Source organism: Lipophrys pholis, assembly GCF_963383615.2.
Source record: "Lipophrys pholis genome assembly, chromosome: 18".
NCBI classification, from domain to species: Eukaryota; Metazoa; Chordata; class Actinopteri; order Blenniiformes; family Blenniidae; genus Lipophrys; species Lipophrys pholis.
The window spans coordinates 19,607,077-19,621,745 of NC_137646.1; the positions used below are offsets into that span (position 1 = coordinate 19,607,077).

General features: G+C 43.5%; 1 protein-coding gene across 2 annotated transcripts in view; it reads right to left on the minus strand.

Moving 5' to 3' along the window:
• Positions 1–14,669, minus strand: part of LOC308123763 (ADAMTS-like protein 1) — an 88,453-nt gene that overhangs the window by 45,626 nt on the left and 28,158 nt on the right. For both annotated transcript variants that reach the window (XM_080486422.1, XM_080486423.1), the window contains exon 2: positions 9,724–9,840. In XM_080486422.1, the coding sequence (XP_080342548.1) occupies positions 9,724–9,840 (117 nt within the window). The remainder of the gene's footprint in view (positions 1–9,723; positions 9,841–14,669) is intronic.

The following is a 14,669-nucleotide window of genomic DNA, read 5'->3' on the forward strand; positions in this document are numbered from 1 at the left end:
ATCTGTGGAGTAGTGATCAATGGTTAGTAAGTTGATACCCTCAGATACTTTTGGGAATTTTTAAGAACAAATACAACTTAAAATCAATAAAACTCAGGATTCCACTGACGACAGCGGTTACCCAAAAATACAGGGTGTGTTGTTGTATTTTTCTTTCCTTTACAAGAAATTGTGATTAAAAAAGTAATACAAGGAGCTTTAAACCAAAACTTAATGAGACAGATCAAAAGTGACTCCTGAGCAGAATTCAAACTCAACTTTCCCTCTCATTTGATCTCTTCTAAATTACAGTTCCAGAAACTCCAAAACAAAGTAGTTATTTCTGAACACCTGCAATAAAAGCTGCTGCGGCCATTGTGGCTCAACAGCAGCATCTAGTGTCTGAAAGACAAAACTACAACCTTTTGTAACGCCAGCTCCTCATCAGGTGAAACAGCAGACTAATAGCAGAGAGTTTTTATGTTTCCCTCGTACAGGATATTGGTTGTGGAGTTTGGTGTCGTCATTTTCACATTTACAGATATAGTCAAGAATAAAAAAGATGTAATACTCCAGAATACTGTAGGTTTTTTTTGTGGGATTTCAACAAATATCCCCTTCAGCCTCCGACTCGAGGGTCGGAACACACAGGGAGTCGGTGTCTGATGCATGAACACACTGACGAGACGCGTCGGCGTGCGTGTGGTGGTCCCGGCCCGCTCAGCTGAGGCAGAGGTTTACATGAACCCATGGCTCCTGGCATCAGACACAAAATGAGAGGGTGTTAAAATAAATCTTCACGCCGACCCACAGACGGGGGGGAGACATGCCCATACATCACACGCACCAGTGTGTACACTTTAAATCATTAGCAGCTACTACAAACACAAACACTTTTCTCCCTCCGTGCTGTCGTCATCGAATTCTTGCACCGCGAACACGATGTGAGGAGAAGAAGCGCCTCCACCACCTCCCCACCTCCCCCCCCCCAGTGTTCGAGCGCCGGGTCGTGTTTTTGTCTGCGTGTGCCAGACGGGAGCCGCAACGCTGAGCTCATCGAGCAGGGCTTCACTCTGCGCCTCCATCTAATTGGCACCCTTTGCCGTTTGCCACCGAGCAATTGAGGTCGAAACACTGCCAGGAGTTTAACTCCCCCCCACCCCCACCCCACCCCTCTTTCTCCGTTTCCCCTTCGCCTCTGCTCTGTCTATCACACCCGGTGAAAGATGGCGTGGAAGGGAAGCTCATCCTCTGCGCTCCGTCCCCTATCATTATCCCTGTGAGGTCATTCAGGGGAGCCGATGGTGAGAAACGCTGCTCGTCTGCTCGTGGTTTGACCTGTAAAAACCGAAGGCGCCACAAATCATAACCCAACAGCATGAAGTAAATTCCTCACTTTGAGGAAATTAAAGCGTGCTGAATATTATATGGGTCAGTAGGAAAAGGGCCTTAGAAGGATGTTTCTCCTTTTTCTAAACCCGATCCTTTTATTTTATATTTTCCCCCCCCTTTTCTCGCTGCGTAGGGACGAGCTTTCACTCCTTTTCTGCACGTTATTAATGATTTCATCGGCGATCAAATGATTGATGGCTTTATTTCCTCTCAACAGATTTGGCTCCGCGGCAACGTGAAGAGAAGATTAACATCATAAATCACAGATGGACTATCTTTACAGACGCACCAACAAGACAATACGGACGTTTCGTCCGGGGACGATGCAACACCAAAACCCCAATGGCTTGTCTTCAGTCAACTAACACCCTGGCTTCCGGCCAGACGCCTGCAGGCCACATTTTCACCCCGGGACCTTCATCGTTCACTCAGGGCTCATAAATCTGGAAGCTTCAATACTCGGCGGGGCCACCTTTCATTGTGATTTGGTTTAAGAATCAAGAAGAAGAAGAAGAAATGGGGGAAAGGAATCCAGGAAATCTGCGTGCCTGTTGTGGGAGGATGCACCTCGCCTGCAGCGCCAGATGCTCGTCAAGGCGGGAATTGTTTACGGGAGATATATAGGAAAATGTTGGTATCTAGTTCAACTGAAGGCAACTTGACATACTTAGATCTTTACTGTCTAAACCTGACAAGCAACAAGACAGTGCCTGGAAATTCACAAAACATTGATATATATATAGATATATAGATAGATAGATAGATAGATATACAGTAAGTTTTACCTTGTCTAATAAATAATTAAAAATCTTTTTTTCAACCTTATAAAAAGGACCTTTCTTCTACTAATCCAAAATTAATTAAGCTTGATCGAACAGAGATTACAAAAAAACCCAACTATAACTATGTGTTTTTGGCAATTTTCGAAGTTTGTACTATGGTAATACCAAAATCGGCTAATTTTTTACAATTTTCCACTAATAGTTTAAAATAATCCAGAAAGCTTTGTTGGATAATTGTGTACTGCAGGTGACAGCGGGGGGTTGTTAAAAATAAATAAATAAATAAAGTCATCAGCCATGCATACCTTCCCCTATTTAGAATAACTAAACTACATGCAAATGTGCTTTATCAAACAACTTATTGTTATTGAATATACAAGGACACCAACTTGAGTTTCAATTTCAGAGAGCTGTTCAATAAACCTGAGTAATTCAGAAATAACAGAAACATTGAAAAAAGTTAAAAAAAGAAAAACCTCAACTTGTTCACAATCTCTTCAAAATTTAAATTTTTTTCAAATAAAGGCAAAACAATGTGCTGAAATGTCGAAGTTGTGTGTGCAGGTCAGGTATCCTCCTTTCAGTGCCTCCAATGTGCTCTTCTGCATTTAAACACAGGGCCGAAGAGACTTGAACAGTTTTAAGAAGCTATTTTACAAAGCAGCAGTGTTTTCATGCCCCACCGCTGCACTACGACTTCGAAAAATTAAAGTGTGTGTGTATATGTCCGAGCACGCAAAAGGAGCCCAACCTGAAGAGAATCGAAAGGCTTCCCTCTGTGTGGAGTAAAGATTTGGTCTAAGTGTGCCTTCTTGTGTTGCAAGCATTGTTCACGTCTCAGCCTGGAAGAGTATCAGGGTCATTTTTCAATTTTGTGGTTTGTGAACAGATTAAATTCTCTCCCAGGGCTCCCTGAGAGCGAAAACTGGGGGGGTGTGAAGGACAAAGCCAGCTTGTACGGGTGTGTGTGTGTGTGTGTGTGTTGTGTGGGAGTACGTGTGTCAGCGGCAAACACGCGCATACACACAAAGCGTCATGGTTCTGATTCTCTCTTGTTTACGCTCAGACAACTTATAGCAGTTTGCAGGGATTGCTTCCCCAGCATGCACCAGAGGGAGACCACCACGTTCGGACCAAATCCCTCTTTCAATTTGCTTTAAGACCTTCGCAACCAAAGATGCTGAGGGGAGAGCTGGACGTTGAGAACCTTAAAATCTCCTTAAAAAGAACCTTAAAATCTCCTTAAAAATACTGACTCCTTCAATAAAACCACTGCTGGAAACATATCTGAGAATGATTCGCTTTGAGATCAATTCTGTTGTTTTTTTTAAAACACGAAAATTAGAACTTCCAAGAATGCGAGGGCATAAAAACTGTATCTAGACAAATTGAAACAAAACCTTATACGTTCAAGACATTTTTTTCTTTGATGATGATAATTGTACAACCTACTATCACAATATCACTTCCAGCCAAGCCACAATGTGTTACCCTTCAGCAACATGAGCAGAGCTCTATTACACCAGAATACTGTAGGCGTCTTACTTTTGCTTTCTACATTTTCACAGATACATGCATTTTGCTCCTCGTAGTCTTATACTTCTTAAAGTTACGTTGATTTTGAAATCATTGCTCTTGTTTTGGCAACGCCTCAAAGTGAAGTGAGTGTGCCGCAGTCCATTCTGGTCCATTTTTGTGTGGCGTTTGCGAGTTTCCATGCGGGTGCTCCGGCTTCCTTGGACTGTATTACTTGATGAATTTTCTCTAAGTATGAATGAATGAATGAATGCATGCATGTTGTCTGTCTCTCTGCTCTTATTTATTCTGTGTATTTACTCGTATTTACTCTTTACAGTACAGAATCACAGCAAGCCTTTCGTACTCAGGCGCTACAACTTCCTCGCTTTCTGTAAGTTTTCCTTCTGGCTCCCGCAGGTGCAGTCGGCTCAGATTACCTTATACTTACAAAAGCAATAAAAATCCGTCACTTTTTTTGTGGACAACATACTAGCTGGTTGACCTTTTGCTACAAGCATCCAGCAGTGTATAGAAGGCCCCCATGACCAGAGCAGAACACAGCCTAACGCATAAGGAAAACCAGGAGACGGCATGTGCTTGCTCTACCCACAGCGCAGTAAACAATTATCCCCCACAGCGTGGAGCAGTGACGGGCCACATTAAAGAGAAAGGGATACGTTTTGGGTTGCAGCCTGCCCACTGCTTCACCTAAACCCCGTTCTGCATGGGTGGCGGGGATCCTTCAGCGGCAGGTAATTACTGCTGTAACTCAGGTTAACACCGCTGCTTACGCTGGAGATCGGCTTCGCACTGCGAGCCACCCGAGCCAAGCGTCCGCTGTAAAGGACTCGCTCGCACAGGAGCCGCTGAAGCCGTTCAAGTTGGGAGCAGCCTCTTGACAGCTAGTCGTTTTATGTAAAGTCAACAGGCGCACAGTGGAAAACAGGACGGTTTCACTTCATCGTTGACTCTTTCAATGGCACTGAGCTGGAAGAAAAACTCGCTTGATTGAGATGTTATTATTTTGGCAGCAATTTTCTTGTTTAGAAAACTCTGGCATGATTTCATATAGCTTAATATGCTCTTATTCGACTGTAATGAATCCACAAACATGACAAAGACCTTGAAGGATCTTCTCCATGTGCCCATTCAGAGCCAGAAAGTAAAGAGACGAATAGTAACAATCGCCTCTTGGAGGCAATTAATACGAAGCGTGCCAAAACCCAATGTAAAGCCGTCCAAAAAAAAAGAAGGAGGAAAAAAAAGCTCCTGGATGAAAGTTTGTGGCTCCAGCTCATCCCCATTGTATGTATGTGTTTCTCTGTGGGTCTGTTCATGCCTGTGTGAATGCGTGCTGAACAGAACACGGAGGAGAATACAAACATCTGCAACAGGGAGTAGCGGACTAAAATGTAAACAATTAGAAATCAATCACTGGGCCTGAAAATGTGTGCATGCCTTCACACGCCGAGGAGGAGCAGATAGGGTGAGGAGAGAAACATGTGAGGGTGATGGGGGAGGAAGGGAGAGGGATTTTTTTTTCTCCCCCCATTAATCAAAGACACAGTTTTGCAAGAGGTGACATGCGATACGCCGAGCGCGAAAGGCGCAGAAATCACAAACACATGTACGTATATTCCAGCACATGCACACGTCAGCATGCAAACACAAACAACTGTGGGATTACACGAGGGTGTGCTGCGCGAATCGGAGCGTGTGTGTGTGTGTGTGTGCAGCCAGCAGCAGGCGGTCTGCATACACTCACACACTCGGCCATATTTTGTTATGTGGGCGTTGCGGCGAGGTCTCATCCCCGTTACCTCAGCAGCTCCAATACCCACAGCGCACTGACGGGAGACCACATCAAGCGGGGAGAAGACGGCGCAGGCCAGGGATTTACTGAACACACATGCTGATGGAACAAGCGCCGGGGTGAGAAAAAGATCCTCAGTCCAAAGCCACGTGGGCTTTGCACCACATTCACCAGCACTCAGCACTTTCTCAGAGAGATTCGGGATTCGGCCTCGTATCAGCGCTCACATTGTGCCAAACACCAGCCGGCCAGCCAACGCGTACGAATAAGAGAAGCAAAACTCTCCAAGTCACCTTCTTTTAAGCAAAAGTGCAGTATGAAGGTCCGTCAGAGTCAACGTTCAATGATGTTCAATGAGTCAATGATGCAGAACAGCTTCGTCAGTCAAATGCACACAATACTCCTGCCACTGCTGCAGATGATATATGCACGAGCTCAGCCAAGTCATCAGAACCTGAGCTATGGCCCAGAGCTTCCAACATGACATGTTTAACACCAGGGGGCACAGCGTAGAAAAAAAAACCCTGCGCCTAAACATCCTGTCTTCCCGCCAAAGCCAACATGTCCATCCTTTTAATGAAGACAAATGAAGTGTTTAATTGTGCAAGACTGTTGCCCTTTCCACCTGGCGCTGCACGCAAAACACAGCTGCCAAGTCAGCATGCGGCCGAGCAATGGACCGCTCTCTGACGCTGCTGTCATGGCTACTGTGTGCGCCCCGTGTTCGCCACCCTGTCTGGCTAGGGGCTCTCCTGGCCCGGCTTCAATAACTCTGAAGACTCTCGGCTCACATTCACTGTCAAGTTTCTTGGAAAAAAGAAAAAAAAAAAGTCCAGCAGACATGATGACAGGAGGCCAGACAGAAATAGATGTCTAACAATGCGTCCATCATTCAGAACAATGAGAAAGATGAGAGGCAAAAGACAAACACACAGGTTGAAACATGTGAAAACATGCAGAGTGGAAATGCCCTCACATCAGGCGAAAAAAATGGGGCTCTGATGACCGTCATTACCGACCACTGAACGGTCACAACCCATAATATCCTGGTGATTTCTGGAGTGTTTGACGCAAAGTGTGACCGAAAGCTGCAATCACTCTGACCCGCGTTGTACTTAAATAGGTTACAAGGCAACAAAACTGAGAAGCCGTTTTTCACAGAAGAGTTGCGGAGGGAGAACAAGTGGACAGTGATTTACAGTATCCAGCTTGTCACAATAGCCAGGAAACGTAAAATAGAAACAAACATGCCTTAACCCTGTGAAACAGGTTTTTTTTTTTAGGCCTCTGCTTGAAAATAAATTGCCCAAACTTAAAAGAATATATCTCTGTGCCACAAACCCCAAATTCTATCCGAATGACTTGATCAAAATAAAAGAGACACCAGTGAAAACCTGTGCGTCAAGTGGGTTAACAGAATTAACCGGTCATCTATTTTGTTGCAGTTGTATTAAAAATAAAAAAAAAGTGCTGAAATGACTGGTTAATTTGATGTTCCATGAAATATTTGAACACGACATGCTTTCATGTGGAAAACGCTTTACATGGATACTTGAAAACGCTATCGCACACAGTAAAACAGACACTGGCAACCACACACACACACACACACATTCAGTAAATGAGGGATCAGCTTTCAGTAACCCAATTTAAAGTTGCTGTTGACAGGATGATCGTATTTGCTGTCTAGACCAGAGCGACTGAGGAGAAAACCGTGTGGCGAGTCTCTCCTATCTCCTTTCTCTTCTTTTGTCCAAAGTCTGCTTTTTCTCTGTTCTCCCAAACTCTTACATTTACAGCACTTGCTCCCTGTCCTCCTTTCTTTTCGCTCGTCCATCACCCCTCAAGGCTGAGCAGTGGATACCACCCAAGTATTGCTTTTAAAACCGGGACCTCAAAGGAGATTGAGTTTCAATCTTTCACATTACTTTCTTCCATTGTTGAACGGCATTAAAAACCAAATAAATTCATGTCTTCGTATGATCTTTTTTGTTTTTCCAAAACTGAAGCAAATCAAAGAAACACGGTGGTTAAAAACAGTCACTCCTGGTCAAACTCTGAGAGTGGGAATAGCCTCGGCTTTATTTATGGACTTATCTTCTGTTTATCTTTATAGTCTTACTCATTGAGTCTTTCTCAAGACTTAGCAGCCAACGTCTCATCCGTCAGACCCCCCGCACTCTCTGAATCAGGAACTTCTCAACCCAATAAACATACTTAAAACCTGACATTACTGAAGCTCTGCAGGACATGCACGCCATCACATAATGAATATGGGTTAATTTACAGAGGTATGTCAGGCCCTCGCCGTGTAAGACGCCTCTATCCCATCGAAAGACCTCGCGCTGGGGCTGCCAGGAAAAACACTTTCGCTCCGAGAGAACAATTCATCTGTGGCCCTCTTGGGGGAATAGGGTGAAGGGTGCTGGGGAGGTCAGTCTTACTGCCCACCAACCGACCCTGGCACGTGAAAGTTAAACAAGAGAAGGCGAATACGCTTCGGAGTCACCGATCCCCCTCGTGGGTTGGTGCGGTAATTAAGCTGCGTTTATCTTGGCTTGAAATCAAGCTTTAATATTGAAGCAAGATCCAGCGCAGAGCAGCGCCACAGGCACACCGAGACTGAAACCAGCTGAGCGATGAAAGGAAAAACCAGTCAGACATGAAGGAAAGATCACATTATGGCCACTCAATTAAATACTTTAGATAATATTTGGGGGCCATCCCACTAAAGTCACTTGACATGGCATCACTTTTCTTTTTTAAAGGGCTTTCTCTCCAGCTTCTGCATCTTTCAATAGACTTCTCTGAACTTTAAAATACTTATATTTACCATGAAGGAAACATATATGTATTTGTCAAAATCGAAGCACCTGCATGTTGATAGCAATAGATGATAACTGTAACCGTAAAGAGCGACTGAGGCTCAGATGGCAATAATACAGCAAGTAGGATTAGATTTATAAATACTATTTGTCTGAGGTTTGAAAATCCCTCAAAACCTTTGCTGATGCATATTCAAAAGATTTCCTGAGGTCAGTGTGCCCTAAACCACACAGCTACTTGGTTACAGAATAAAGTCCAATTGCTGTAAAGGTAGCTGTTTGTGGTTTCTAACTACAGCCCTGTAAGCATGTATCACAGTGCTTAACTTCTTGACTCCTAATAGAGTTTTGAAATGGTTTTTCCATTAAGCCTGCCTTTGGGATATCACAGACCACGTAAGAAGCTAAGAAGGAGCAAAACGTATGTTTAGGGAGGGAAATCAAGATGAAAGGGTTTTACTGGAAGCAGCATGGTCCATATTGATCTTTGATCTTATCGTCTTAAAATAGAGAAAAATGAAATACATGTTTCAAACTGGCGCATTACTTGTTTTAATGAGGATGATTTAGTTCCAGTGAGAGGATCCAAGCAGCTCATGAGAACGGTTAAACACATTGACGATGCAGAAGTTGGCAAATTTCAGTGATTATTTAGGGAGAATAACGCCTTAGTTACTAAAAACATCCGACAAGTTACATCTGGTTTTCTCGATTCCAATGCAAAGGGGACAAATGAGGAAAAACATGAGAAAGGGGGACGTGCTGAGAAGCATTATTATTATACCAACAGTGATCATGTGTGAGTGTGTACATGCGCATACATGTGAGACTGCATCTTATATCAATAAAAATCTGTTTTAACAGCCTGTCTATAATACCGCCAAGACAAAGGAATAGTGAGACGTGAGCTTTCACGTCAGTACTGGTGACAGCAGCAGCTCAAACCGTCTCCCCCACCCAATTAGATAAAACATCTGGGTGAAGCAGCGGCTTCAGGAAACGTCTCCGGGAAGGATTCATGTCTCATCAAAAGGTGATGACAAGTGGGAGTAACTCGAGGCAAAAAAAAAAAAGAAAACCCGCACCCCACCCTCGAACATGCAACGGGTGTTAAATGTGTGCGCCTGCACGCGCTGCCCTGGTTCACATCAAGCTGGGTCAGCGTGCAGTCAGATTACACCTCCTCTCCCAAGATCCCACAGTCATCATTCACAAACTCATTACTGAGGTGCGACGTACATGATTCTTCACTCCTCTGCTCTCGTGAGTTACATAAATGCACTGCTACAGATTTATGAGCTGATTCACTTTTTATCTGACACCCTCAGATATGTATGTATATTTTCGTTGGTAAATTACCGAGGGAACGTTCTCATATATTGAGCGCTGAACTATTTGAAGGGGAAAAACTCACGGGGTCCTCTGGTTTTTGGCTGTTGTCGTGAAGCGGCTCTTCGGGAAGGTGATCTCTTCGAATCAGAGTGAACTCCCGGATAAACACTGCGTCCCCATCGTTGGCCAACACAGCCACCTGCAAAACAAAACCACAGTCACAATGACAGCAAGAGAACTGTGACAGTCAAATTTTAAAAGATCCAGAGAACTGTCGTTCCACGCTATTAACTTGCTGTGTAGGTTTTTCTTTAGGGCAACATTGTGTTGGTCAAACACAGCAGTAATGAGGGTTTTCTTTTTTCCGGTGGTACTGGAGCAGCGTTCTGTTGTCACACAGTGCCATCAGTAATGTTCATGAATGTCACTTGACCGTCCAAACAACCAAAAAAAGTGCATCTAAAGTGCTACCAAATGTAACGCGGCCAAGAGTCGTGATGACAGCAGGGTTTGTGTTTGCAGGATCTGGAGGAATTCACAGCAGAAGAAATCTGATATCACAACCCTTGTCTTGAGGAGAGATCGGTAGTGGCAGTGGAGGGGTGGGGGGGGATTTGGATAGGGCCCATTAGCAGCACAGCAGGGCCCGCATTCTCAAGGATGCACAAATTCACAGAGCGGGGGCCCTCAGCTGCTCTCCGTGGGTCATAAACACCATGTAATGACCCTGGTCAACTGCCTGCCCAGCGGGCATGTGCAAAGGCAGGAGATGTGGACTCTTGGGTACCCTTGGGGTTCTTCACAGTTTAGGGGGTGGTAGTTTTTCACAAATTCTGCCAAGTAACTGTACCGCAGCAGCTTTCTGTGGGAATCCGTCAGAGAGTCAAGACTCCTCATTGAGACAAATCATATCTAGTCCAAAGCCTCCTCTCAGCGCCGCTTAACTGCAGTCAGTCGCGCCACTGAGGCTTCTCACAGCACATAAGTGTGAGCGGCGCAATGTAGGCAAACACATTACTGGATAGGAAAAATCCCACAATGTACCAGCACATTTTTGTAGGCTATTGCCTTGATCGTGTGTCAGCAGTAAAGAGGAAAATACTCTAACAATATGCAAAGTGGGCTGCATGGGAGACCTTCATCATATATTTGCAAGATGATAAACATGAACTATTTAGATACTAGAAAGTACACACACAAGTATCATATAAGCATCGTAAAGCCAATAGCTGAATATAGAAACCTTTAAGAAAATGCAGTCGAGAACTTCACGAACACTGCTGTGAAGCATTTCATGTCAGTGATGCTGAAAATGACCAATGTTGCACAAGCACAACTCAGGGGAAGAGCAAACATAAGTCAAGCATGCAAACATTAAGAGTGTGTGTGTGTGTGTGTGTGTGTGTGTGTGTGTGTGTGTGTGTGTGTGTCCCAGATCAGATGTAATGAAAACAACTTAAGTGACCAGATGTCCTTGCTCAAGGCGAAATGGGGGCCCGGCTGAGATGAACACACTGATTGTGTCTTTCTCAAGAGATTTCTCACCCGCGTGTTTAAAAATGATCTTCTCACACACTTTTGGTGCGTTAACACTTGACAAATCTAACAGTCGTTTCCCCGTCATCAAGAAGCCTGCATCCATTCTCCACCAAGAAGTGGGAAACGCCGGAGTTGGAGTGAGCTCCGGCCTAATGGAGCATGGCAGCTTACACTCCGCCGTGCTGGAGTCTTAAAAGGAGATCTATCAAACCCGTTTCCTTATGAAAACAAGCTGGCCGTGCAGTGCCAATGTCAAGCATCCAGAACACCCCCACTGGACAGAGAAATTAGGAACTGGCAGGAGTTGATATTTCTGAAAACAGCCAAAGTGCTGAGTTACGTTAAGACGTAAGGAAGCGGGGTCGAAGATGCTGAGCAAATCCTTGATTTTTAAACATAAGAGCCAAACAAAGTCACTCATACACTATAAAACATCTTAAACAAATATTTTTTGAATCTATCTAAGCTTGGATTAGATTTACGTTTCCCGATGTGGAAAGTGGAAGTCTTTATTTTTCAACAGTTGTACATGGGCCGTGTATAGTAAGTCCAAAAGAATCAGTTCTACTAGACACATGACTTGTCCAGCGGACCTGATTTAATCACTTCAAAATATCAACAATGCATTAACACATTTGCAAAAACAGAAGCCCTTGACTAAGAGTTTCTTTTAAATATTACGTCTTTTATAAAAAAAAGGAAAAAGAAAATCAAAATGTTTCTACACCACCAACCTCAATATTTGTTTTCAGCTTGTAACCTCTTATGGCAAACATAAATCATGATTTTGCAATATGCAGATTTTGTAGGACAAAATTATTTGACAATTTCCATTATTTGAGTAAATGTCCATAAAAATGGGACGAACGGGTTGATAGTCGAAGGCCTCTTTTCCACCACTACATGGACGTTTTGCATACGTTAATCTTTAAATCCATCTAAAATGAACATGACAGAGGTCAAGAAAACACAGTCATTGGTTTGTCGGACCGTAAAGTCTTTTGAGGAGTCCAAACTCAAAATCTACACATCAGGTTCAAAAGAAGTGTGTATCTGTGCGTCAGTGTCACAAAGAGCGATGGTGGAAGTAAAGCAGGGAACCAGGCCGGTGATTCATTAACCTCCAACCCGAGTTCGATTTCAAAGAGCACGTTTAAACCAGGGAAGAGGAGAGGAAGTGAACTCCGGGGCACGTCGGGTCTTCAAAAGCACATAATCAACAGTAATAACATCCAACCTGATATTATAATTGAGCTTCCCTGCGCCGTGGTGCCAGCTTCCACTGTTTGGGTGGAAACTGTGAAAAACGAGTGACTTTTTGCCATGCTGCTCGACTCCAAAAACTAAACTTACATTTCATGCTCTGCTGCCTTTGATTAATAGGACTCCATCCGATGTTTAGATAAGGACACCCCCCCCCCCCCCTTTTTTTTTTTGTGACTGGCTCCTGTCTGAAAGAAACCTAAGAGGAAAAGATATTTTTGCTAATCCACTTTCAACGAGAGTTATGTGAATTTTCACTTAACACGCTTCGAGAGAGGAAACATTGTGGCCTTCGTTTCCTTCCCTTCCCTGCACTTTCGCTTATCCAAGGACCCTCAACATACCTCCCCCCCCCCCCACACACACACACAAACACACATTGGTACAGAGGATTGTGAGCAATATTTTCTCATTTAGGTGCATGAACCGGTGAGGATTCCGAACCTGATAATGTAAGAGTCCTAAAGGTTGTGACAGAGCCTTGGCACAGCTCAGGCAACAAGACACTCTTCAGTGTCGAGGAGGAAAGAGCGCTGCTGGTTACAATTTGCACTTCAGACATTCACACAGGATACCTGCAATGCAACACTTCACGACTACGCTCTCTGAGAAAACTAAATAAAACGGAGAGACCACTTTCATCACTTTCTCCGATTTCTGATGGATTATTTAGTTGTCTCGTTTCCTCCCTCGGGCAACCTTTGAGGATGTACCACCGCCACAGTTTCTGTTGCCAGACTCCTCTCAAATTGATTTACTGATCTCTGTCTCCTAAGTGCAATCCGCCCCGGCAAACACAGAGAAAGAGTGGCAAGAAGCTCAAGCTTGTCTCCATTGCTGCGATCTTTAACTTCTCATCCAGACCAGCGTGGTGGGGGACAGAAACCTCAAGGGAGGGGGAAAAAAACAAATCCACCTTTGATAGATGAAAAACTTTCCTGGCACTGTCATCACGTCCCTCTCCGATTTGTTCTCTCGTGTTTAAACGTCTCATAACGATGCGTGGCACCCTCCTAATGATGCATAGAGTGTGTCGATGGCGTCGTTTTTCAAAGTCCTCACGAAGCAGCATGTTTTACTCTCAATTTGAAGTATTTTCTGTTGAAACGGAATACAGCAGCAGCACACTGGGGGAAAAAAAACACACTTTGGTTGAATGCAGGGAAGAGAGATGAGCGCCGCAAACGACATCTTTTATAGGTTTATTGCCTTTTTTTTTTCAAAGGTGGATTTTAGACATAATCTCGAATGAAGGCTAATATTTAACATGTTGATTTTAAGCAGCTTGAAACCAAAATAAATGCGGCCATGCTTTGTGGGATTTCACTTGTATCGGAATAAAAATGAACATTTGGTGTCATGTCGTAGAATGTGAAATGTTAGTGGACAGCCATTGTTATGTCGGAAACAGCCCACTCTCTATGTCTGCTACTATTAACTTATTGGACTCTCCAGTCTGCAAAAGCCTTAAAAGGTCTGCAGTTAAACACGAAATGCGAAATGCTAATATTACAACTAGTTATTACAACCGAACTCGTCGTGGTTACCGTTCTGGATTTCAACTTAGTAAATAAAGAATGTGCAGAAAAATGTGAGCCATTGCATTGAGCAGCAAAACTAGAGAATACTTTTCTTTTTTTTTTTTTAACTATAAAAGTGTCCCCTCCTGAACCTTAAGCTTTGTGTGATATTGTCTCAGGCACAATATCACAATGTCCTCATGTGAAATTCTTACTTAGATGCTTACTTTTACTTTACTTAACAGCAATATTACCACTCTGCACATTCTGCTATTTATCCTGCAGTTTTAAATGCGGCTTTAATATACCTGCTGTTTTATATGTGCAATACAGCCTTAACTACCTCCGCAGCAATTACTTACATGCACACTCAAACACACACATGAATGCACAGTTATTTAGGTTTGCTAATATTTTTCACTTTTATGTATTGTAAGCTTTCCTTTTTTGTTTTTAAACATAAGGACGACATTAGAGCATCTTGAAGTTTTGAATTCTACCTCCAACAGTTAAATTGGCTTCCACTTTGGGGAAAGGGTGAAAAACAAGACAAGTCAGTTGATCTAATGCAGTTTGCATTGAGATTTCAACATTGCATACTTATCCGTTCTGTATTCACCGCATTACTGTAGTTATGCTGCAAACTGCCTATTTCCATATAAGGTGAGCGATATTCAATAGTTTTTTTATGGTTCAATTGTTGTCA